Below are 26,764 nucleotides of genomic sequence, written 5' to 3'. Positions count from 1 at the left end.
TGGCATATTATCTAGAGCAGGGCTTTTCTAATGGCATTGTTACAGGGTGGTTCATATGGTGGTTCGTGTGAGAAATACAGGCTGAGATCTGTGGCTCACCCAGAAAGAAGGACGACTGGTTCCTTTTCACCCATGCACAAACTCTACCATAAGTTTGCACACTGTGTTTCCTTCTCATACCCTTCTCTCTCTCCCTTTCTCTTTCTCTTTCCCTTTCTCTCTCCCTTCCTTCCTTCCTTCCTTCCTTCCTTCCTTCCTTCCTTCCTTCCTTTCTTTCTTTCTTTCTTTCTTTCTTTCTTTCTTTCTTTCTTTCTTTCTTTCTTTCTTTCTTTCTTTCTTTCCTTACCTCCATCCATCTGGACCCTTCTCCTTTTACCTTCCATCTCCTCTCAGCTTTTTCCTTTGGCACATAAAATTTATGTTCATTTTTCTCCCTGAGCAGACCTACATACTAATTTATAGGCACGTCTCTCTAAAGAGTTGAGGTGATCGGCAACTGAAATAAAGTCGCTTCAGTTCGATCTAAATAGATGCACATTTTAATTTTTCTGAATGAACAAAAAACCCAAACCACATATTCTTTGCTACTCTACTCGTGGTTGCCCTGAAAAAAATCTCTCTCTCTCTCTCTCTCTCTCTCTTTGGCTTCAGAGGATTTTTTTTAAAGAATTGGCTAAGCACTGGCTGATGATACTGCAAACTGTAGACCAAAATTGAATTTTCCTTTGCAAAACTGGATTCTAATATTTGTATAATACATTTTATTTCCTATTTTCCTAAATGGCAAAAACTAAGAAGATACCAAAAAAACATTAACAAGAGGAGAAATTTGCATCTTTCCCTCCATTTGGATGTTATGAAACAAAAGCTTTATTTTGCTATCTTAGGTGTGTGTAACTTGTGCATAAACTCCACTGAACAGATTGGATCTCTTGAGTAAACATGCTTAGAATTGCTGTTTTAATTTAATAAACACGTCATATGGTAAACCAGGGATGTCAAACTGCCGGCCCGCAGGCTGGATGTGTCATGCCGAAACTGCGCCCACCCCATTGCTGGCAATGGAACAAAAAGTCACGATACGTCGCAACACGTCACGTGATGTTGTGAGTTTGACACCCCTGCAGTAAACTCTTATATGCCTTCATAAAGTATAAATGTTGTGCTGTATTTCATGCAGTTAAGTTTTAAATGATTTTTTATTTAACAACAAAATAAATACATATGTGCCGTTCTTCTCTAAAATTTTTGCCAGGAGAGGAAAATTTGACCCAAATATTCTAAATTTATTTATTTATCTATTTATTAATTAAATGTATATGTTGTCCATCTCACTGTCAAGTGACTCTGTACGACTTAAAAATTTCCCTATTTAGTTTAATTAGTTATTATTATTATTATTATTATTATTATTATTATTATTATTATTATTATTATTATTATTATTATTAATTTTATTTGTATACCGCCCTTCTCTCGAAGGACTCAGGGTGGTGAACAGGGCAATACATATTAAAAAACAAGATACAAAAATTAAAAACGATTAAACAAAATGCCCATGAATAAATTAAAACACATTAAAAAGTAGGTTAAAACAGATTAATAAAACCCAAGCCCATCCCATCAGGCCAGGCCAGCTTGTTCAAAAAGGTATGTTTTGAGATCGCGCCGGAAGGAGCGGAGGTCAGGCGCCATCCGGAGCTCGACTGGAAGATGGTTCCATAAATCTGGCGCACCCACAGAGAACGCCCTCCCCCTGGGGGCCACCAGTCGACATTCTTTGACCGGTGGCACCCTGAGGAGGCCCTCTCTGTGGGAGCGTACTGGGCGGAGGGAAGTTGACGCCGGCCGCAGGTGCTCCCCAAGGTATTCCGGACCCATGCCATGTAGGGCTTTGTAGGTCATTACCAACACCTTGAATCTCACCCAGAAGACAACTGGAAGCCAATGCAGCTCGCGGAGCAGAGGTGTAACATGGGAGTGTTGGGAAACTCCCAACACAACTCTCGCGGCTGCATTCTGTACCAGCTGGAGCCTCCGAGTGGTCTTCAAGGGTAGCCCCATATAGAGAGCGTTGTAGTAGTCCAGACGAGAGGTCACGAGGGCGTGAGTGACCGTACGTAAGGCATCCCGGTTTAGATAGGGCCGCAACTGGCGCACCAGGCGAACCTGGGCGAAGGCCCCCCTAGTCACAGCTACTATATGGTCTTCTAGAGAAAGCTGTGAATCTAGGAGGACTCCCAAGTTGCGAGTCCTATCTACGGGGGGTAATAACCCACACCCCATAGAGAGAGATGGGATATCCTGAATATCCCGAGATGCCGGTACGCACAGCCACTCGGTCTTGTCAGGGTTGAGTCGAAGCCTGTTCCTCCCCATCCAGACCCGAACCGCCTCCAGGCAGCGGGACATCACATCGAGGGCATCACTGGGGTGGTTTGGGGTCGAAATGAAAAGCTGGGTATCATCAGTATGATACCCAACTGATGATACCCAACTCCATACTGATGATACCCAACTCCAAAACCACGAATGATCTCACCCAGCGGTTTCATGTAGATGTTGAACAGGAGAGGCGAGAGGACCGACCCCTGAGGGACTCCACAAGCGAGAGGCCTCGAGGTCAACCTCTGCCCCCCTGCCAACACCAACTGTGAGCGTCCCAGGAGGTAGGAGGAGAACCACTGAAGGACCGTGCCTCCCACTCCCAGTCCCCTGAGACGCCGCAGCAAGATACCATGGTCGATGGTATCGAAAGCCGCTGAGAGGTCTAATAGGACTAGGACAGAGGAATATCCCCTGTCCCGAGCCCTCCAGAGATCATTCACCAGAGCGACCAATGCCGTCTCCGTGCTGTACCCGGGCCTGAAGCCCGATTGGTACGGGTCTAGATAATCCGCTTCATCCAGTTATTAATTAATAAACTGAATTCCAGTTCTTCCACCATTATATAAGCCCCTGTCCCTACACCTTCCTTAGATATGGCAGACAGGAAAAGTCAGGATTTTAATTTTCTGCTTTTTTCTTTTTAACCTGCAGGTTGAAATGTTGAAATTCTCTGCCATGCCAATGGTACTGCTGTACTACTTGATTCTCTGGGGTAAGTGTTGACACAGGGCATGTCCTTGTTGGTCTGGACTAAATACAAAAAGGATATTTTTGTGAATGAGCAGTCTTGACATCAGCTTGCTAGTTATGCCATAGGTCAGGGCTCTCCAAATTTGGCGCCTTAAGACCTGTGGACTTCAACTCTCAGAATTCCTCACCCAGAATTCTGGGAATTGACATTCACAAGCCCTAAAGTTGCCAAGTTTGGAAACCCCTGCCCTAGGTGAATGCAATTAGTTGGTCACACACTAAGCTTGTGACTGGGTAAGCTTGCCAAATTTCTCCTAGCTTTGGGGCATGCCTGTTGCTTGCCGAAAAGAAGCCATTTGGGACAGGGGTTGTTTGTATTTCTGGAGTGGTAGCAGAGACAAGCTGGAAAGCTTGAATCTCCCATCTTTCCTGTTTTGCAGGATTACTGAATTACTGGTCTGTTTAGATTCTTGACAATTTTCCTTTTGCCTGAATTGTGCTGGTTGTCAGTCTGCTTCCAGGTACAACTCAAGGTGCTGGTTTATCACCTTTACAGCCCCACATGGTTGGGGCCAGGCTATCTGAAACACCGCCAGTCTCCTATTATATCCACTTGGCCCGCCAGGATGGGAAGGAAGGTCCTATCAATTAGGCATTCTTATCTAGTAGAACAGGGGTCTTCAAATTTGGCCCTTTTATGACGTGGACTTCAACTCCCAGAATTCCTCAGGCAGCATGCCTGGCTGAGGAATTCTGGGAATTGAAGTCCACAAGTCATCAAAGGGCCAGGTTTGAAGACCCCTGTAGTAGAGCCATGAAAAGGGGCCTTCTCAGAAGTGGCCCCTTCTCTATGGAACATCATCCCTCTCTGGGTATAGCTGGCCCCCACCCTATTCCTTTTCTGAAAGGCCCTAAAAACATGGTTTCCTGAGTGGGTCTGGCAACCACAAATGGAGATGGAGCTGATCAAGTGACTGATCTGATTATGTTGTTGCTGCCCTGGGGTGGGGTGGGGGTGTTGGATTTTTATTATGCATTGTATTTTAAAATGTTGTGAGCCGGCCAGAATCATCTCTGTTTGGATTAATAATAAACAAGCAAACAAACAAATAAATGCATGGGCCTAGTTCTGTTTTCTGGAAAGTAAATCTGGGGATGCAGTGAAGATGTCGTCAGTAAATATACTCAGAATCGTTGTTGTAAATTGGAAGAATACACTCTACAATTTTGAGTTCCACTCAGTTATGGATCCTTGGTTAGTTCTAATGATCAGTATAGATATAGATTAGTTTTATATTTGATATGTATGTAGAAAACTCTAAATCCAGACTGACTAATTCTAACTAATTCATCTAAATATTGGAAAGAGTCACTATCGGACAAAATAGATATGAAAAACTGATTTAGCTGATTGCGGCTCAACTCCTGCTAGTGCAGCTCAACTCATGTCATGCTGAATTTCAGATTTTGCGTAGGATGGATAGTCCCGTGCATTGAGATCTAAGAGTAAAAATGTTGGACTGATACAAAGCCTTGGGTGAATCATCTTCAAATGCACGTATCTGATCAATACATTTCAATGATTATTCGTATGATTTAGCATCATGTGTACTGAATAATGAATTTGGTGGCATGGTTAAGGCGCCAAGCTAGAAACCGGGACATGGTGAGTTCTAGTCCTGCCTTAGACACAAAGCGAGCTGGGGGACTTAGTCACTCTCTTCTCCTAGGAGGGAGGAGGCAAGGGCAAACTTCCAAAATCTGACACAAAGGCAAAAAAACCAAAATGCCAACCCTCTTGTTGTCATAGTACAAATAAAAATATATGTGTATGTTTGTGCGGTTGTAAAAACAGATGCACACACGTATACCTAAGCCAGAGAGATAAAGGTAGCTTACGAAGAGGATTTTACTTCGTATATCCTACTCTGCAAATCACAGTGGAACAAAACGCCAGAGCTGGGAACCAGGAAGGGTTTTAAAAAAAAAGTCCTGTATGAAAAGATACACTCTTGATTATGTTTCCCACGGATGGCAACATTTTGCTCCACAGAGTGGCTTGCCAAGGTTTCTATGTCGCCCATAGGACAAAGCGTTTTCTGTCTGATTGTAACTCCTATATCTCTGCCAGTTTTCCGACCCATTCAGTCAGGCCATGCATGTAATGACACGCCTTGATCATCCTGTGCACCATTCATGCCCTGCGGGCCCATTACTAGTCCAACTAGGTCACAACAAGCATTGGTAGCAGCATAGTCAGGTTCTGAGAGCAGCTGGCACTATGCCACATCTATCTACAGCTGCACAGGAACTCTCAAATGCCGACAGTAGACTCCGGTGGGTTGATCCTAAAATTTAGCGGTAGCAATAGCACTTAGACTTATATACTGCTCTATAGTGCTTTACACTCTCTAAGTGGTTTATAGAGTCAGCATATTGCCCACAACAATCTGGGTCCTCATTTTACTAACCTTGAGCCAGTCAGGATCGAACTCCTGGCAGTGGGCAGAGTTAGCCTGCAATACTGCATTCTAACCACTGCACCGGCTCAGAGGAGATTGGGCCAAGATCTGACTAAAAACTCTACCATCATTCTTGTGATGTGTCCAATATACTCTGCATATTGTTAGAACCATATTCTTTTTTAAAAATAATAATAATAATAATTGTTTCCTAAGTTTTAAGGATCTTGGTAATTCTAATACAATGTTCCTTGATCATTTAATGATTCGCATGTCTCATATTCCAATGCTTTTCTGAGAAAGTATGATGGGGCATTCTGTAACAGCATCCGTCTTTCCCAGAGAGATATATCACAAATTGCTTTCAACAATGAAGCTTAACCCTCAGATACATAAAGTAAAAAAATAAGGGAGCAATTGAATATGTTAAAAAGTCTCCCCTCTGAATAATTGCAAGCCATCCAATATATCTAGAAAGACTGTGTTTTTTATTGCCCTTCTGAAATTGACACTGATAGCAATTATTGTTAGCTGGATTTTTATCCTCCAGAAGCTCAACACATTTTAATTTATGGTCCCATCCTCCATCCACATTCTGGACAGAGAGGACCTCTGGTTTGAAAAAAGAGGTAAAAGAGGCCATCTGTGTTAAAACTGAACAGTCCTCTCTCAACAGAGATGGAGGGAAACAACACCTTCAAAGTGCTAACAGCCAGATGATAGCAAGCAATAAGAATCCTTCCATTCCCAATCATTCAGTCAGAACTGAAGATCCTTCTTGGATGAGGAGTGAAACATCAAGAAAAAGCAAAGAAAGTCTAGGTGCCTTTTGAAAAAGCACTTTTGGGACAACCATGACCTGGATGGTTGACAACCTCAGTAATAATTCAGGGAAGTAGGTTGAACGCAGAAATAGTAACTCAGGCAAAGGACCCTACAAAACGTCCATAGCTGAGTGAAGACGTAAATGGGATCTTCCTGGTCCCAGCAGAACCCCTTAACATCACCTTATACTTTCCCTTTGTTGAATTTTCTCCCCATCTTTCTCAAGAATGCAAAGATGGATGGATGCAAAAAAACTTCGCCCCTATTTGAGATCCATGGAAAGACATTCCTCAACAGGTGTGGCTTCCGAATATTTTGACCTCCTACTTTCTTAGAAATTAACTCTCCTGAATGCCCAGGTGTGGCCCTTTGGAATGCGTGAGGTTTGTCTCCGGCTGGGCAGACACATTGTGCGAGTTAATGATTGGCAAAGATTTAGAGGTGGGAGGTTAGCTATTAATAATAATAAAAAAAGCAGAAGGCAAAGAACAGGTTGAGTTGTGCGGCTGAGTTGGAGATGGGGCACTAAGCTCTAAGCAGCTGGTGGAAGGAGGCCCATGTGCACGGGCAACACTCCAACACCCTTGTGTACTAAATTCCCATGTGAAAATTCAAGCAGCCATCACAACGTGGCTCGGAATTGTTCATCTCACCTTTGTGATAGGAATAATAGTGGAAACCTCCCTTGTCTCTCTGCCTGGATCAGAAATGGGTGGCATTATAAGTAATGTGTTATCAAACCCCCTCCCGTGCATAAGGGTACCGTACTGATCTGCTCGGGCTTCCTCCTTCCAATCGACGGGATTGACAGGATTGGGCAGGCTTGGGCCTCCTCTGCCAAGGCAGACGTCCTCTGGGCCTGAGAGTCGCAGTCTTGAATATCTGACAGTCCCTTTTTCAGGTCCTCTTGGTAAGCTGCAGAATCACAAGAGGAGAAGAATTTTTATTTTATTTTTGGCTCTAAAGGAGTTCTTGAGCGAGTAAAAAAAGAGACTACACCAGGGGTAGGCAACCTTGGCTCTTTTATGACTCGTGGACTTCAACTCCCAGAATTCCTGAGCCAGCATGGCTCAGCTTGGAAACCTCTCCCTTTCCCCTCAGCATGGCTGGCTCAGGAATTCTGGGAGTTGAAGTCCACGAGACATAAAAGAGTCAAGCTTGCCTACCCCTTGGACTACACCAAAGCTTGTTTTTATGTTGGGAGAACAACATTCATATTTTCATTGTTGCTGATAGGTAGCTGAGCGGTCTAGTGCTCTAGTGGTGGTCTAGTCAAGTGGTGAAGATGCTTGTCTCCCACTTGGAAGGTTGAGAGTTCAATCCTAGATAGAGGCAGATATTTCTCTCCTAGGGCGCAAAGAAAAAAAAAATCTGCTGTGAACTCTGCGTGTGGCGTTAGAGAGGGCACCTGGTCAGTAAATGCTCAGCTTCCTTCAGTTGCCCTGAACAAAGGGATTACAGGATCATAAAAAGGGGAGTTTAATGTGGCAGATAGATGAAAATACAAGAGGCTCCGTATTTCAAAGAGATCTTATTAGTTTTTGCATTGATCCTGACATATGAGCATCTTGGAGATAAACTGAGAGCTAAACTAAAATTTTTCCTCCCTTCCTCATCTTTCACAAGCATAACTTCCCGTCATCCTCACTGAATCCATCTCAAAGTGTAGTGCCTAAAACTGGGTGTAGCACTTGATGTGGGATTTGATCAATTCAAAATAAAGCAGAGTGATTGCTTCCTACAGAAGTGATATTTCCACTGGAGAAGCCTAAAATTTCCTTTCTGCACAGCCCCATTACTCATATTCACGTTGCAATCAGCTATTCCAATTGTATTTTTTTCCCCAAGTTAAATATCCCCCATTCTATACCTGGGCCTTTGGCCTTCTGTCATGTAAATGAGGAACTTTGCATTTGTCTCTGTTGCAGTTCATTATAATTTCAGCAATTTTCTCTAACCTATAAAGATCATTTTGAATTTTATTCTGGCTTCCAGAGCGTTAGCTAGCCCATCCAATTTTGTGTTATGTAAAATTTAATCATCATTCTCTATCTGTCCTCATTCAATCCATTAATAAAAACATTAAAAATATGGGAACCTTTGGGCACTCTATCAATAATTCACTGTTGATAAAGCGCTAATGAGCCCTCCTCAAATATGATATTCAAATAAGCTCTCTGTCTACCTGATTTGCAGGCCATTCAGTTCATTCTGTAATTAGCTTGCTAATCAGGCTGACAGTGCTTTACAAAACCCTTTGCTAAAATCAAGATAACCTATGCATGCATCTTTCCCATAGTTTATAAATTGGAATTAGCTGGTTAAAAAAATAGTTAAGAGTGTAGCAAGGCTTCTTGAGACAACTAGGCTGATTTCTGGTAATTGCCACATTGTTTTCAGAGTGCTTAAAAATCTGCTGTAGAATTTTCTGAGGTTGTCTGATCTACAATTCCATGGATTTGCCTTTTCTCCCTTATTTCTTTTTTTTTCTTTCCTGATTTTTGAAGTAGGGACGAAATGACCCTTTCACCAGTTCTTGTTGTTTAATATCCTAAGCTTTAATTCATCTGATCCTGAGATTTAAATTCATCCAAAATAAGTAGATACTTCAAGATGATGTTTACATTGCTATCCTACCCCTTTCCCCTAGTGTTCACAATTGCTTGGTGGAACATAGATGCTCTTGTTGGAGAAAACTCAGACAAATAGCTATGCTTTTGCTCAGTTAACCGTTAACATTTTACTATCTTCATACAGCAGTTGGTAAACTGAATCTTTTCATTTAATATACTTAAAGAATTTTTTAAAGAATTCTTCATTAAATTCTTCAGCTTATTCTGACTTGTAATCCTTTTTAATACAATCTTTATAACTGCAGCCTACTGAAATGTATTCTTTCTTGTTTCTATTTCAACATTTTTATTTTTGCATTGTTTTGTCTTCAGAACTTCACTAAGTTTTTATCTAGACACATTGGTATCCCCCGCAAGGTTCCATTTTTAATTCCTTCCATTTACGTGAATAGGAGTTTGAATCAATGAGTTCCATCAGATTCTTCTGGCCTGGAGTCTTAGCTCTGAGTTGATTAAAAGTCACTATTTTTGAAGCCCAGATGCTGTATTTCAATAAAACAAGGCATATTTGCTTTTATTTATTAAGAATTCAGTTTCATCCTATTTCTCATACACTGAGCTTTAGAGTATAGACAGTGAAGGCCATGAACACAGTATTCTTTCTACTTTATTCATTGAGCGATTTAAGAGACACCATTTTGAACAATAATTCTAATTCCTTCCGTCTTTAGCCTGCTGTAGCTCACTATGTAAATATGTTTCTCTCAGTCCTTTAATGTGCAGCCCAACTTACGCCATTAGTTTATCACACAGAAATTCAAACACGGGTCAGAGAACCATGCAGAGTTATGATAGCCATCTCCGAGTATCTGCAAGGCTAGCATGTACAAGATGAGAAAGAATTGCTATAGAAGGCAGCGGAAAAAATGGATCTAACTTGGAAGTAGATTTTGATCAGTAGTGAAACAGACTTCCCTAAGAGGAGGCTGATCAGAAATCAGAGGGGGTAGGATGTGCCCCAAATGACCAGTATCTACTGCTCTTATTTTACCCACTACCGGCCACTTTGATTTGCCTGCAATGTTATATGTGGTCAGGTATAACAGATTTTTCGGGACGCGGTGGCTCAGTGGGTTAGGACGCTGAGCTTGTCGATCAGATGGTCGGCAGTTTGGCGGGTCAAACCCCGAGTGCCGCGTAACAGAGTGAGCGCCTGTTACTCGTCCCAGCTTCTGCCAACCTAGCAGTTCGAAAGCACATAAAAATGCAAGTAGAAAAATAGGGACCACTACAGTGGGAAGGTAACAGCGTTCCGTGCGCCTTTGGCATCTAGTCGTGCTGGCCACATGAACATGGAGACGTCCTTGGACAAGCGCTGGCTCTTCGGCTTTGAAACGGAGATGAGCACCGGCCCCTAGAGTCGGAAGCGACTAGCACACATGTGCGGGGGAACATTTACTTTTACCTTTATAACAGATTTTATATGGCTTGTAGCTAAAAACAACAAAACACTTTCTCATATGGGCTGGGGATGAGAGAAAAACAAAACCATTAGGACATGGCAGAAAAGAGACACTGCCAAGTTATATTGTTGATGAGATTAATCCAATCAAAATCTTTATTATGAACTTTAGGGCAGAAGACACTTCAATAAAAACATATAAACCTGTAATTAATAAAATTAAAAAGTAGGCATAAAATGCAACAAAATTACATAAGGTAAACAAAAGAATAACACAGGTAACAATGGCAATTGCCAAGATTTGTACTATGGGGAGTCCCCAACTTTATGACCACAACTGAATCCAAAGTTTCCATTGTGTTGTGTAGTGAGTTCATTGCGCACGAATGAAGACAAGGTGAGTGAGTTCAGCAATGAACATGTTTATTTGCTTGCAGGATCTGAACTAGAGAACTGGGCTGCAGCTTGCAGCAATTTATAGTCTGGCCCCTAGGCGGCAGCCAATAGGTTTAAAGCAGCCTATTGCCACCTAGGGGCAACCAATAGCAGCCCTGGAGACGGGGTGTCTGAGGTGCTGGGAGCGGTTAGCTAGATCCAGCTTACCACGTGGTGTTACAATAAAGCCCAATACATTACACATTGCTAGGCAAGATGATCGTTAAGTGAGTCGGGCCCAGTTTTATGACCTTTCTTGCAATGGTTAATAAGCAAATCACTGCAGTTGTTAAGTGATTTATGCGGTTAAGTGAATCCAACTTCCCCCATTGACTTTGTTTCTCCCAGAAGCTGGCTGGGAAGGTCACAGATGGTGATCACATCTTCCCAGGATGCTGCAACTATTGTGAAATGCCAGCTGCATGAATTTTGATCATGTGACCATGAGGATGCAGCTGTTGTCCTAAGTGCAAGTACCGGCCATAAGTTCCTTTTTCTTTCGGTGTTGCAACTTTGAACAGTCGCTAAATGAAATGGTTGTAAGTTGAGGACTACCTGTCCTTTTTAATTGCAGGTAGGATGGATGGCACAATGGGTGTCACAAAACTGGGCAACGGGGACAGGTGATGAGTCAGAACTGAAGAAGCTTCTCGGATGAGAAGTGAAACGTCTTCAAGGGAAAAAAAACCAAGAAAAAGTCTAGTTGCCTTTTGAAAAATACCTTTGTGATGGTCCCCAGTGAGGAATTCTGTCTCCTACTTAACTCCCAGTTGGTTCTTCTTAGGATTCTAATTATGCAATTCCATTAGGGACATTAGATTTCAAGAGAGATGATTAGAATTCACTGCAAAAACCCACCACGCATGGAAAGGGTCCTCAGAGAATGAGTAAAGGTACTGTGTTCCCCATAGCTTGACCTCCTCTACTGCCAGAAATAGGCATTCGGGGACTGAGTTGCTGGGGGAGTTGGGATTCCCAGATATGGGTTTGTTTATTATTTTAATTTTCAGAATGTGCATAGTAGATCATTAGTATAGAGAGAAAAAATCAGTTATTAGCTTTTTCTTCAGCAAGGGAATACAAAATAAGAGTTTATTTTTCATTCTATTCCCTCTAGAATTAAAAAGCATTTTACTGTGAGTCAGTCCCAGAATCCGTAGGCTACTTAATTCATGATCTGTTTTCTTCCACTGGTGCCTAATGGTAACTTCTCTTTACTCTCCTACCATCAGGTAGGAGATATAGGAGTATAGCCAGCCGTACCAACAGGCTGAACAACAGCTTCTATCCATGGGCTGTTAGGCTCTTGAACGGGAAATAATTTTATAAACTTTATGTATGATTGACTTGCGAGGCCGGTGTGTTGTGCAATTAGCTCAATGGTATAATACTACTACTACTACTACTACTACTACTACTACTACTACTACTACTACTACTAATAATAATAATAATAATAATAATAATAATAATAATAAGAAGAAGAAGAAGAAGAAGAAGAAGAAGAAGAAGAAGTAGTTGGAAGGGACCTTGGAGGTCATCTAGTCCAACCCCCTGCTAAGGCAGGAAACCCTATACCATTTCAGACAAATGGCTGTCCAGTCTCTTCTTAAAAACCTCCAGTGTTGGAGCATTCACCACTTCTGGAGGCAGGTTGTTCCACTGATTAATTGTTCTAACTGTCAGGAAATTTCTCCTTAGTTCTAGGTTGCTTCTCTCCTTCATTAGTTTTCATCCATCATTTCTTGTCCTGCCTTCAGGTGCTTTGGAGAATAGCTTGACTCCCTCTTCTCTGTGGCAGCCCTTGAGATATTGGAACGCTGCTATCATGTCACCCCTCGTCCTTCTCTTCATTAAACTACACATACCCAATTCCAGCAACCGTTCCCTATATGTTTTAGCCTCCAGTCCCCCAATCATCTTTGTTGCTCTTCTCTGTACTCTTTCTAGAGTCTCGACATCTTTTTTACATCGTGGTGACCAAAACTGGATGCAGTATTCCAGGTGTGGCCTTACCAAGGCATTGTAAAGTGGTATTAACACTCCACGTGATCTTGATTCTATCCCTCTATTAATGCAGCCTAGCACTGTGTTGGCTTTTTTGGCAGCTGCAGCACACTGCTGGCTCATATTGAAGTGATTGTCTACTAGGACTCCGAGATCCCTCTCACAGTTACTACTATCGAGCAAGGTACCACCTATACTATACCTGTGCATTTGATTTTTCCTGCCTAAGATGGAGGGTTTGTTGTCACTGTGAGTTGGGGGTGGGGGGCATGAAGGGAAGCTCAGCCAATCTCAATGTATACATGGTTGTACTTTGACAATAAAGGTTCATTCATTCATTCAACTCATGAATCGAGCTAGCAGGCAGTTCTAGGATTTTACAACAATGCATTTGTATTTCATGCCAAGACAGGATGAACAATTTTCTGGAGCAGTTGCTCCTAGCTGGCCAGTCTTCTTATCAACAGCAAAAGCTAAACAAGCCCCGAAGCTCAAATTTTGGTTATAATTACTGAGATGGGCCAGTTGGGATATGGGAACCCTTAACATGCCAGGATCAGAAGCCATTGTTTATTCTTGGTTTCTATTTGTTGACTTTTTGGGGGGAGGGGGGGAAATAAGAAGAAAGGCCTCTGGCAGGAAGAGCCAAGCAGGAGCAATCAAATATGGCATATCTGCCATCTGTTCAAATTCTTGTGAGTATAGATAGTCCTTAACTTACAACCATTTGTTTAGTGACCGTTCAAAATTGCCAACGGACTAAAATAAGTGACTTATGACCATTTTTCACACTTAACGACCATTGCAGCATCCCCGTGGTCACGTGATCAAAATCCAGATGCTTGGCAAGTGGTTCGTGTTTATGACAGGTTGCAGTGTCCCAGGGGTCAGGTGATCACCTTTTGTGACCTTCTGACAAGCAAAGTCAAGGGGGAAATCCAGATTCACTTAACGACCGTGTTACTGATTTAACAACGGCAGTGATTCACCTAACAACTGTGGCAAGGAAGTAGGGCATATGGGGCAAAGCTCACTTAACCACCGTCTCGCTTAGCAATAGAAATTTGGGGCTCAGTTGTGGACGTACATTGAGGATTACCTGTGTTAGCAATGTATTAAAATTCTTGTGAGTAACTGGGTTTCTGTGACGTGCAAATCCAGCCTTTAGATGTTCCTTCTGGGACAATAGTTGTAATGTATTGGCCTCAACTGTTGAAATCACTTGTTTAATGTATGACCTTAATTGCTGTATTTAAGTGTAGGATTGCTTAACGGTTTCTCTTACTGCAACCCAGACTGTCTGTCTCCAAGCTGATAATTATGTTTGGGGTGGGAAACTGTTACTTTAAACCTATTGGTTGCCGCCTAGAGGCGAACTGTGTATATATAGCTGTTAGTATATATAGCCCTGTAGGTCTGCTTCTGTTGTTAGTTAATAAACATGCTTGTTGTTTCAACACTCTGCCTCCTCAATGCCTAACCGAACTAAGAACATAACAATAGTTACCTTGTTTTCATCTCTGCTGTTGGAGTTTTTTGGGGGGGGCTTGGATGTACCAGGTTGGAGTCGTTTACCTAGTTGACACTATTATTAATTATGAATAATTTCTTTGTGGGGAGGGGACACAAGGCACAAATCTTTCTGGATGAGATCATATTTTTTTCCCTCAATGCCAAGGTACTTCATATGTTCTTAAAACGGACTGAGTAGGTTGTTCTCTTGTTTCTTTGACAAGGCCGGATAGCTGACGTTCAAGGCACAGAAGAGCCTGACTTATACCATGGCTGTTTGGAAGGCAGCTGTTACCCAGCCACAGGAAACCTGCTCATTGGGAGGACCCAAAACCTGAGCACTACATCAACATGTGGCCTGGAAGAGCCTCAAGAGTACTGCATTGTCAGCCATCTTCAGGTAACACTGGTCGAGAACTTGCGATGTCGACATAGTATTAAAACAACCACAGAAAAATGTTATTGGGCCAGCTATAAAAAGCAGTATACACTGTACTTACAGTCACCCATGTGCTAATCACCTCCTGGTTCGACTACTATGATGCACTCTACATGGGACTTCCCTTGAAGAGTATCCAGAAGAAGCTTCAGTTAATAAAGAATGCAACAGGGTGAGCAGTTATGTGTGTTTCTGGAGCAGCACACATTACACCTCCACTCAACAAGCTGCATTGATTACCAATCTGTTTCCAGCTCCAGTGCGAGGTGCTGGTTTTGAACTTTAAAGCCCTACATGGCATGGAACCAGGATGTTTGAGGGTGCTGTGATTCAGGGTCAGCCTGTGGGTTCGGCAGTTGGGTCGGACGATTCGGAGGAGGAGGAGGGGGGTGTTGGAGAGCCTCCAGAGGATAGCCCTGAGGCTTCGCAGAGCCCTCAGCCAGGCCCCTCCCATCTGGTCACGACGCAGACCCAGCTGTGTGAGCCTGACAGCTTGGATGAAGATGACCCACAGCTGGCCCTGTTCAAGGACGCCCGACGCAGGAGGCAGTCAATCAGGAGTAAACAGAGGAAGGCAATGGGGCACCTTGGAAGGAGGCAGAGAGAAGCCACGCCTTGAACTGTTTAAAAGGGGAATGTGTGGGAGGGCTGGTTTGCTGAAGGCAACCATTTGAATAGCTCCTGTTTCATGGTTCGTGTTTCCGTTTGCTCTGTTTACTCTGTTTTATGTCAATAAATTTGGCAGGCTTAGTTCCAGCCTCTTGCCTTTTTGTAAAGGGGTTGTGCCTGCCTTTTCTGCAGGGCCGGTAGTAGGCTGGTACAGAACAGAGGGACAGTCTCTCCCTGATTACATCTGCTTGTCCCACCAGGTCTAGCAGACAGGGCATGATGTGGGTCCCGTTTGGCAGGTCTGAGGTGACGGCCTTTTTTTTGCTGTGGCCCCAAATTTATGGAATATTCTTTCCTTTGAAGTGAGGCGTGCCTCATCCCTTTTAACTTTCCAGATATTCTTTAAGGCCTAGAGCCGTGGTGGCGAACCTATGGTACGGGTGCCACAGGTGGCACGCTGAGCCCTCTCTGTGGGCAAGCGCTCTGTTGCCCCAGTCCTAGGCCTTCAGCTGGGCTTTATAAAATCTTTTCGCTTTAGGTCTCTGCTGCTGTGTACAAAAAAAAGGTTCAATCAATCAATTTCAACTGATCGCAGGAAAAAAAAAGATCTTGCAAAGTTGGAATTGATTGATTGAACTTTTTAGTCCCACCCAGTCTGCCGTTACCATGGCACCCAATTGGCCACACCCACCCAAAGGGCCAAGCCCAACCAGCACCCGATGATACATAAGTGGGTTTTGGGTTGCAGTTTGGGCACTTGGTCTCTAAAAGGTTTGCCATCACTGGCCTAGAGGACTCCAGGAGACTGGCAAAATAATGAGATTGCTCCAGTGTAATTAAGAGGCTTTTTTGCCTCTTTCTCAGTCTCTCTCTCTCTCTCCATGGACACACACACACACACACACAAACAGAGTTTTGTGCCTTTAGAATTTTAAAGATTTTAATAACAATAAACTTAATATTTTATTGTATACATAGTATTTAGCTTTGTAGCATGCCACCCAGAGTCACTTACCTGTGAGCATCAGATTGGAGGGGGAAAATTTGTGGGGCAGAAAGTTAGAAGAGGATCACAATGGCACTAAAGTCCCCCTGGTCCATTCAAGAATACTGTAGCTTTCTTGGTCAATAAGTTATATTAATCCACAAGTTATATGACAGAGATGTCCCCTGATACAGTTCTGATTCTCCTTCACATAAGATAGCTAAACACAAAGAAATTCCTCACTATGCTCTCTTGGGCAGCAGTGAGTGACTAGATAGAGCCATCGCAGAATGTTGCACTTAGATTTATATACCGCTTCACAGTGCTTTACAGCCTTCTCTAAGCAGTTTACAGAGTCAGCATATTGCCCCTCCCCCAACAATCTGGATCCCTATTTTACTCATCTCGGAAGGATGGAAGGCTGAGTTACCATTGAGCTGGTGAGAATTGAACCACCAAACAGCTGGCAGTCAGCAGAAGTAGCCTGCAGTACTGCATTCTAACCACTGCGCCACCACGGCTCATATGTACATAAGTGCGTTTTGATTGGAATCTATGGGCTACATCCTGGCCGCTAGGCATCAGGTTGTCTCTGCAGGCCATAGATGTTGTCTCTGGTTAAATACAATGTATTTGTCTTTTGACTAGAACAGGGGTCTCCATACTTGGCAACTTAAAGACTTGTGGACTTCAACTGCCAGAATTCCTCATGCTGGCTGGAGAATTCTGGGAATTGAAGTCCACAAGTCTTAAATTTACCAAGTTTGGAGACCCCTGGACTAGAGAATACTGGTAACATTCACCGTGAAAGTCCTTGAAGGTAGGTGCCGTGTTTTTGTATATTTAAACCAGAATGGTTCTTTTGACAGGACTCTGAGAAATGCTTCATCTGTGACTCACGCTCATCCTCCTTCCGTGAAAGCCACCACATTGAGAATGTCATCTACCTTACTGGCCAGAATGGTGAACAGACCTGGTGGCAGTCTGAGAATGGTAAGAATGAGAAATTTGGAAATTATGGAAGCTAATGTTTCATCTTCATTGGTTCCAGATGTCCAGCAACTCCCCAAAATTACACATCTCCAGATCTTGTTGGTCTCCAACGAAACATTTTTCATCATTAGTGTTGCCAGATCTTGTCTGGCTCGAAAAGTCCAGCAGACCCTATATTGGCACCATTATATTTGCTGTCATAGTGGACTTTCCGACTTTTGAAGTCCAGACCTGATAGCCCTACTATGATTTTCATGAAGTGAAAAGAGAGATTGTGCAAGAAAGAATGCCTGGCCCAAGATCACCAGCTGTCTTTGTGCCTCAGGTGAGACTAGAACTCACAGCTTCCAAGTTTCTAGTCCGAGGGTCTTCAAACCTGGCCCTTTTATGACTTCTGGACTTCAACTCCCAGAATTCCTTAGCCAGGCATGCTGGCTGAGGAATTCTGGGAGTTGAAGTCTACAAGTCATAAAAGGGCCAAGTTTGAAGACCCCTGTTCTAGTCTGATGCCTAAACCACTACACCAAACAGAGTCTGTTCCAAATACTGTGCAATTACAATTACCAGTGTAATGTAGTGGGTCCGACGCAAGGAAGAGACGCCATCCAGAATACGTATTCAGCTCTTTATTGGGGGGGAACGTACTGAAAAACAAGGGCTACCTGGCCTCCTTAAATACCTAGCCAGGTAGGCAACCAGCCAATGGGGTTGGCCCTAGGTTTCCCGCCGAAACTAGGTTTCCCGCCAAAACCGTCCAGGCCAACACCCCTTGGTGGCTGTTGCTATGCGGCTGCCTGCATCAGGATACATAACAACCAGTATCAGTCACTACTGGCTAAACTGGAACTACAGGGAACTGTACTTGTAGGAGTCAATGTGATGCCATGGTTAAGAAGTTGAACTAGGACCAGGTCAAGTCCAATTTCAGCAGTGGGAACATTTTGAGCCAATTGCTCTCTTTCTCTTCATCCAACCTATGTTAAAAGATTTAAGCTGTGAGAGTAAAATGAATGGAGATCTTCAAAGAAACTGCTTTGAAGAAAGGCAGAATATAAATTTAGCACAAAATTGATTATGTGCCAGTAAATGGTTTCAACTCTTAACAACCACATGGATAGACATTCTCCAGAATGCTGATACCTATGGTCTTTCATTGAACAATGTTTTTGCAAGTTTGAAGTCATATGGAGAAGATTGCATAAGCTATAGCAGAGCAGTAGAAAAAATAATGTTATCTGCAGCTTTATGAGACTATTTTTTAAAGACTTTCAGGAGAAAAGCTGGTCATAGCCTGAGACATTAAATGAAAGTATTTCAGTAAAAATTGAGAATGATGCTTTCTGGCAACATTCTTTGTATCTCAGACACTTTGTCTCTCAGAATGTGCTGTATGATGAGAGCTATAAACAGAATCAAGATCACATGAAGTATTAGTACCACTTTATAAAACCCTGCTGAGACCACACCTGGAATACTGCAACTAATGTTGGTCACCATACTACAAAAAAGATGTTGAGACTTTGGAAAAAGTTCAGAGAAGAGCAAATGAAATGATCAAAGGCCTGAAGACTAAAACATACGAAGGTCGGCTGCAGGATTTGGGTTTGGCTAGTCTAAAGAAAAGAAGAAACAGGGGTGACATGATAGTAGTATTCCAGTATTTGAGGGGCTGACACAAAGAAGAGGGGATCAAATTATTCTCCAAAGCACCAGAGGGCAGGACAAGAAACTATGGTTGGAAACTGACCAAAGAGAGAAGCAACCTGGAGTTAAGGAGAAACTTCCTAACAGTGAGGACAATTAACCAGTGGAACAGCTAGCCTGCAGAAATTGTGGGCGCTCCATCACTGGAGGTTTCTATGAAGACACTGGACAATCATTTTTCTGAAATGGTATAGATTCTCCTGCTTGAGCAGGGGGCTGGACTAGAAGACCTCCAAGGTCCCTTCCAGCTCTATTCTATTCTATTCTATTCTATTCTGTTCTGTTCTGTTCTGTTCTGTTCTGTTCTGTTCTGTTCTGTTCTGTTCTGTTCTGTTCTGTTCTGTTCTATTCTATTCTTCTATTCTGCCGGCCACATGACCACGGAGACGTCCTAGGACAAGCGCTGGCTCTTCGGCTTTGAAACGGAGATGAGCACCGCCCCCTAGAGTCGGAAACGACTAGCACGCATGTGCGGGGGAACCTTTACCTTTCTATTCTATTCTATTCTATTCTATTCTATTCTATTCTATTCTATTCTATTCTATTCTATTCTATTCTATTCTATTCTATTCTATTCTATTCTCAAAGCTTTATGGAAGATTTTGTCTCCATACATGAGCAGAGGAAATGGAGACATGTTATATAAATTCAGCTTTTTTGCTGCATTCTTGTCATCCTGCTCTGCCATCCTCTTTGGGTTAGAAGATGCATCGTTTGTTGAAGAGAACCTGATTCTTGGAATCTCCACACATAATTTGGAATCCTGAATGACTGAAGTTCTCAGTCATATGGGAAGATGTCATGACACATTAAAATTCCTACTGCACCCATCACCCTTCAGTTCATGAAGACAGATGAACGGAGGAGAGTTGGAAAGAGGATGGTGGTGCTAGATAGCAAGTCCCTGCTTTCTTGAGCAGTGCAAGATATCAAGAATACTTGAGCAGAGAAAGGTCACATTTTTGGCTTTTGTCCCTTTCCAGGTGTAGAGCAGGTCAGCATTCGATTGGACCTGGAAGCTGAATTCCACTTTACTCACCTCATAATGAAATTTAAGGTAATGTACCGAGGAACTAGGAATTGACAGATGCCGTAGAGACGATATTAGATGTTTTGCCATCAAAGGAGGTAGAAAAAGTATCTGACAAAAGTATTGAATAGTTCTATTTTTTGAAGTTATGAAAAAAAAACCTCAGTGTGTAAATTAATGTGCTTTACTGCAAATACTTAGGTTTTTGGAATAAGTTAAGTTTGTGCCAATGGGGGATGATTTCCTCTCTCTTTTTAAAAGGTAAAGGTAAAGGTTCCCCCGCACACATGTGCTAGTCGTTTCCAACTCTAGGGGCTGGTGATCATCTCCGTTTCAAAGCCAAAGAGCCAGCGCTTGTCCGAGGACGTCTCCGTGGTCATGTGGCCGGCATAACTAGACGCCAAAGGCGCATGGAACGCTGTTACCTTCCCACTGTAGTGGTCCCTATTTTTCTACTTGCATTTTTACGTGCTTTCGAACTGCTAGGTTGGCAGAAGCTGGGACGAGTAACAGGCGCTCACTCTGTTACGTGGCACTCGGGATTCGACCCGCCAAACTGCCGACCATCTGATCGACAAGCTCAGCGTCCTAACCCACTGAGCCACCGCGTCCCTTTTTAGAGAAGTGATTTTCATAAAAACCCAACAGGCAAGGAAGAGTTTAGAGATCTCCCTGCCTGCTGTGCATTTGATTATTATTCCATGCGTGCATCCCAGTGGCTATTTGCACTTATGAAACTCATGCGTGTTAATACAATAATATCGTTAACCTTTAAGTTGGCACTTAAATGTTACCCAACCTGGCAGGAATTTCTGTTTTTAATCTAGAACCTCTTTTGAAGGGTATATAGGTGTTGCTTATGTCTAGAATCAACTTGATTTTTCTCAGAGTTGTTGGACCAGAGCTGCCTAATTTCAAGGCAGTCGCCATGCTGTCTTGGGTTGCTGGGATTTGCAATCCAGAGATGCTCAGCCTCACCTTTAGTGCACAGCCTTAGAGCCAGCTTAATATGGGGGTCCTCTGGTCCATGAGTAGCACAAACAACGTTGACATAACTTGGCTCTTTTTGTGTGTGACTGATCTCAGTCAGCAATGCTTTGTAGTGACGCCAGTGAGTGAAACTATCCTAACAATTCATTGCAGGGCATGTTAGGTGCAGCAATTTGGTGGGTTTCCGTGGATGTGGCAGAAACATCCATAGGTTGCTCCCCCAAGCAGATCTGGGACTGTGGGAGGAGAGATCCTCCATCAGACAGCTAGATGGGTCCAGTCCATCAGTCAAAAGCTGATTGAGGGAGGGGAAGCATTAAACATGTGAGACCCTTCCCTTCTATTTCATGGGACTCCCTGAATGACTGCAGCGTCTGATCCAACAAGGTGTTATGACAAATTGACACACAACCCTCTGGGACAAGTCCTGTAGGTGTTCCACGGGTGGAAATATGTAAGAAAAGTGCTAGTAAAATAAAAATGTATTATATTCTTAAGCAAGTCATCGGAACTCTTCCATAATATCCTGGAAATATGCTGCAGTTATATAGAAATTGAATAAATGAATAAATGAGTGAATGAGTGAATGAATGAATGAATGAATGAATGAATGAATGAATGAATGAATGAATGAATGAATGAAATATGCAGAAGGTCTGGGGGGCGGGGAAGTGATTGAAAATCAAACTTGCATCTAGAAAAGTCAGTCTCTTTTGTTCCCAAATACCTGACTTGTTTTGGTATTCATGTATGTTTTGGACATTTTAATGCAGAGACCCTCTCTTATTGGTTTACAGGGAAGTTAGCTAGAGCAGCGACAAATATTCTCCAGTTAACTCCTCTCTTCCTTCCTTTTCAGACTTTCCGTCCTGCAGCCATGCTCATTGAGCGCTCATCAGATTTTGGGCAAAGCTGGAAAGTTTATCGCTACTTTGCCTTCAATTGCTCCAAGCTCTTCCCAGCAGTTCCTACTCAGATCCCAACACATGTCAATCAAGCAATGTGCGACGAGCGATACTCTGAGATTGAGCCCTCCAGCTATGGTGAAGTCAGTGCTATTCTATGGAAGTAGAATGAAATGCAATTGGCAATATCCCTTGGAAGACCAGAGAATTATATCTCTGTAATTATATGATCAACCTGGGGAAGATAAACAATAAGTCTTTATTTACTTGAGCAGATTAAAATCCCTTCCCCCCCCCCGCCCCAAATTCACCACTGTTTTCTATGCAGCTCTAGCAACATAAGCTCATTCATAGCTCAGTTTGTCTCTCTGGATTAGGACTAATGGGACTAGAATACAAATAGATACTTAGCTCTGAGAAAGGGCTACAGTCTTGATAGCAAACATAATTTGCAGGCAGGATATTCTAGATTTAATTTAGGTAAGGACTGTGAAAGTTTTTAAGGTGGGCTGCCTGCCAGTGTGGAAAATATAGAGGGAAGAAAAAGTAATGGTCTGATTCACTGTAGTGCAGTTCACTGCGTTCACGAAATAGAAAGATCAATCAGACATTCAAACTAATTTTTAAACAGCAGGTAAGAATGTAGAATCTCAAGCTCTGAATATCAATGCAGACAGCCACAATTGTTGAAATGAATTTGGAAAGCAGCAAACCGTACTTTGGTTTTGGAGGTGAATCTCTTGGGGCGAAATGGATGAGGTACAATTCTGTGGTTTATCAAACATGGGAATACGAAAGTTAAACTGGGAGTATGACCCTGAAGGAAACTGGTCAATTTCGTCTGATTTGTGAGAACCTTTTGTTAAAAGTTTAAAAAGAGAGAAGCAACCTAGAACTAAGGAGAAATTTCCTGACAGTTAAACAATTAATCAGTGGAACAACCTGCCTCCGAAAGCTGTGAATGCTCCAACACTGGAAGTCTTTAAGAAGAGATTGGACAGTCATTTGTCTGAAATGATATAGGGTTTCCTGCCTGAGCAGGGGGTTGGACTAGGTGACCTCCAAGATCCCTTTCCAACTTTATTATTATTATTATTGATCATCGCACAGTCAGCCAGATGTTCAGACTGGATTTGGCATTTTTGTCTGCCTATCGAATCCTTACCAAGGACCTGGGATAGGCAGGTGTGGATGTTTGATGGTATAGATATCGTCGCAGAATGGAAGCAGTTCCTAGTAAGGCCGCCTTTTGCAGTTGACTAATGGCGAATTTGTCAATGCCAGTGGTGTTCAAGTGGTGCTCCAGTTGTTTTGGGGTTGCACCCAAGGCGCCTATTACTATTGGTACTACCCTTGCTTGCCTTTGCCACACTCTTTCTATTTCTATTTGTAGGTCTTGGTATTTTGTTATCTTCTCCAGTTCTTTCTCGTCTATTCTGCTGTCTCCAGGCACTGCCACGTCCACTATCCAGACTTTTTTGTCTTTTTTATCGACAGTTGTTAAGTCCGGGGTGTTATGTTGCAGGTGCTTCTCTGTTTGAATTCTGAAGTCCCAGAGCAGTTTAACTTTATCATTTTCTATGACTTTCTCTATTTTATGATCCCACCACTGCTTGCTTACAGGCAAATGATATTTCTTGCAGTTCTTCCAATACACCATTGTTGCTACTTTGTCATGCCGCTGCTTGTAGTCAGTCTGTGCGATCTTCTCGCAGCAGCTTACCGGTTGGTCCACTGTTTCTTCAGCTTCTTTGCATAGGCGGCATTTACTATCTGTTGATGTCTTGTCAATTTTGACTTTGTATGCATTTGTCCTTAAGGCTTGGTCTTGTGCAGCCAGAATTAGTCCCTCGGTCTCTTTCTTCAACTTTCCTGCTCTTAGCCATTGCCAGGTCTTGTTATTATCTGCTTTCCCAGCTATTTTTTTAATGTACTGGCCATGTAGTGCTTTGTCTTCCCATGCCTCTATTCCGTTCTTCATTTGGTCTTTCTTGTAGGCCAGTTTGGTCTCTCCAGTAGTCAGTAAGCCTTCCTGATATACTAATCTCAGTGCATCTTCATCATTGTCCTTCAGATATTCTTCCAAAGCTATTTCTTTATTATTATTATTATTATTATTATTATTATTATTATTATTATTATTATAAAACTTTTATTTATAAAACATGAAACTCAGTCAACTGAACACTCAAATTGACTGGCACTAATGGTTGACACGGGCTGCTGCCAGCATCCTAGGTATCAACCAGGTATCTCCTTAAAATGTAAGAGGTTCCGAGTAGCGCAGTTTTTTGTAGCTTTGCTGGAGTTATCGCAGGAAGTTGCAATTTCTTGATGTGTTTTGTAAAGTTTTTGGATATAGTTCCCAGTGCCCCGATGACAATGGGTATCACTGTTACGCGTTTCATTCATAATCGTGCAGTTTCAATGGCCAAGTCATGGTATTTTGTAATTTTTCCCAGTTCTTTTTCTTTGACTCTGGCATCTCCTGGTACAGCAATATCAATCAGCTGTACGCTTCGGTTCTCTACAACTGTGATATCTATTATTATTATTATTATTATTATTATTATTATTATTATTATTATTATTATTATTATTATTATTATTTTCTTACATAGATTACAGCTAAGCTAGAATGTCACATTTTGCTTGCTCCTCATCTAGGAAGAGCAGGCTAGAAAGTCCAGAGCAGATTTGATAAGTACAAATGGTCCTCGGTTTATGACCATAATTGAGCCTGGAACATTGCATCATTAAATGGGTCACCAGAGCTGTGGGTGGTGCAGTGGTTAGAATGCAGTATGGCAGGCTAACTCTGCCAACTGCCAACAGTTTGATCCTGACCGGTTCATGGTTGATTCAGCCTTCCATCCTTCCGAGGCCGGTAAAATGAGGACCCAGATTGTTGGGGGCAATATGCTCACTCTGTAAACCGCTTAGAGCAGACATGTCAAACTTGTGATGTCACATGATGTCGCGAGACGTATCGGGACTGTTTTGCCATTGCCGGCAATGGGGTCAGCGCAGCTTCCGGATAATGCGTCTGGCCCGCGGGCTGAAAGTTTGATACCCCTGGCTTAGAGAGTGCCGTAAAACACAATGAAGCAGTGTATAAGTCTAAGTGCTAGTGCTATGTGACCAGACCTGATTTTATGACATATTTGTGGCAGTCGTTAATAGAACACAATGGTAATTTTAACTAATCTATTTTATCAAATGGGCGGGTTTTGACAGAAGCCAGAAATATATGCCGGAAACTGGCAAAACCCATCAAAAATCATCATGACAGGATGCTGCCAATGGTCATAAAGGTGAACTGGTTGCTAAGTATCCAATATGTGACAATGCGATTGCAGGGTGTGCATGTGTTTAGCTGTCATAACTTTGAAATCAGGTTGTGAGTAGGTTGTGGGGAGTCTGTCAAAACTCAATGATTACTAGTACTAAGTTTTGGATACATGACTATAGCCCTGACAGAACTGGGCCCCAGGTTTTTCTATCAACAATGTTAAAAAAGGTACAAGTTAAGATAAGAAAAAAATATTCTAAGCATTCATAGTTTCCCTATCCACAAGCCAGAGAGATATCAAGGAATTTCTCCCTAATATCTCCAGCTCTAACTAAACCAGCTGGGACCAAATCTCTTGGCCTTTTCATATCAAAATATGCTATTCAGCTCAAACTTAATTCTTTATATGGGAGGGTTTTTTCCCATCTCAAATCCAGTGTACTTCTCAACAGCAGCTCATTTTAACTTTAGCTCAGTTGTCTTTTTTTAGGGCAGATGCCTGAATTTGTAGTATTAAGGTGATGGGAAAGGTCAGTCTTATTTGAAATTCAGTGCCCTGTGATGCCACTAAATATGAGAACCCCTTTCATAGTGGCAGTGTTATTATGACATGCCGGGTTTTGTATCTGTGTAACACAGCTTTTTAAAAGATATCTTTTATGTGTTTATGTAGTTTATTCACTACTTTGGATTTCTTATTTTGAAGGGCTGACATGATTAATTATTATTAGACCAAGTCATTGCCTAATTTACTTAACAGCCTTGCCCCAACTATTTTCCTTGGACATTGATCTTGATGAAAAGAACTCAGTGACTTTGCAGATTGTCCTTGACATACGACTGGTTGCATAAATTACCATTTGTGATTACAACAAACTTCAGAAAAGCTAATTGGGACCCATTCTCAAGGTTGCAACTGCTGCAACCCACCACCTCCTTATATTTACAACCGGTTGCAGCCTCCTAGGTTTATTTGACTACGATTTGCAACTTTTTTGCTGTTTTCCAGAAGAAAACAGGGAAAAAACACCCATTGGCTATGCTGGATTTGCTTAAGGATTGCATGGTTGGCTTAACAACCATGGTGACTTGCATTACAACCATTGCAAAAGTGGTCATAAAATTGAGTCAGGTCAAACGGTGACTAGACTTACAACTGCAAAGACTTATGACCAAAATTCCAGCCTCAGTTGTGGTTGTAAGTTGAAAACTACCTCTATGCTCTTAGGAAGTTAGGGAAAACTTAGATGTATCTTTTAACCTCTCTCTCTGCAGGTCATTTTCAAGGTACTAGACCCAGCTGTGAAAGTAGAAAACCCCTACAGCCAGGAAATCCAAGGTATGGCTTCAAGGGGAAGTAAGGAAAGATTGCTTCTGAGAATTGAAAAGAAATGTTGCTGAGGGTTAAATAAGGTTGCCAAGGCTTTAGATATTGACACAGAGTTATGCTTGCAATTGTAGCA

General features: G+C 42.4%; 1 protein-coding gene across 2 annotated transcripts in view; it reads left to right on the top strand.

The window, feature by feature from the left end:
- Window positions 1-3,060: 3,060 nt before the first annotated feature.
- Window positions 3,061-26,764, top strand: part of LOC308663789 (laminin subunit beta-1-like) — an 88,087-nt gene continuing 64,383 nt past the window's right edge. Inside the window, exons 1-6 of one of the 2 annotated variants that reach the window (XM_081320482.1) lie at window positions 3,061-3,100; window positions 14,579-14,754; window positions 17,257-17,380; window positions 20,068-20,141; window positions 21,964-22,152; window positions 26,577-26,640. In XM_081320482.1, coding sequence (XP_081176608.1) covers window positions 3,064-3,100; window positions 14,579-14,754; window positions 17,257-17,380; window positions 20,068-20,141; window positions 21,964-22,152; window positions 26,577-26,640 — 664 coding nt within the window. In that variant the 5' untranslated portion in view covers window positions 3,061-3,063. Of the gene's footprint in view, window positions 3,101-14,578; window positions 14,755-17,256; window positions 17,381-20,067; window positions 20,142-21,963; window positions 22,153-26,576; window positions 26,641-26,764 lie in introns of those variants that run through there. The other variant, XM_081320483.1, reaches the window with a different exon arrangement.

This window comes from Vipera berus, assembly GCF_964194415.1.
Source record: "Vipera berus genome assembly, chromosome: 2".
NCBI lineage: Eukaryota > Metazoa > Chordata > Lepidosauria > Squamata > Viperidae > Vipera > Vipera berus.
This window is presented reverse-complemented; position numbering and strand designations above follow the sequence as displayed.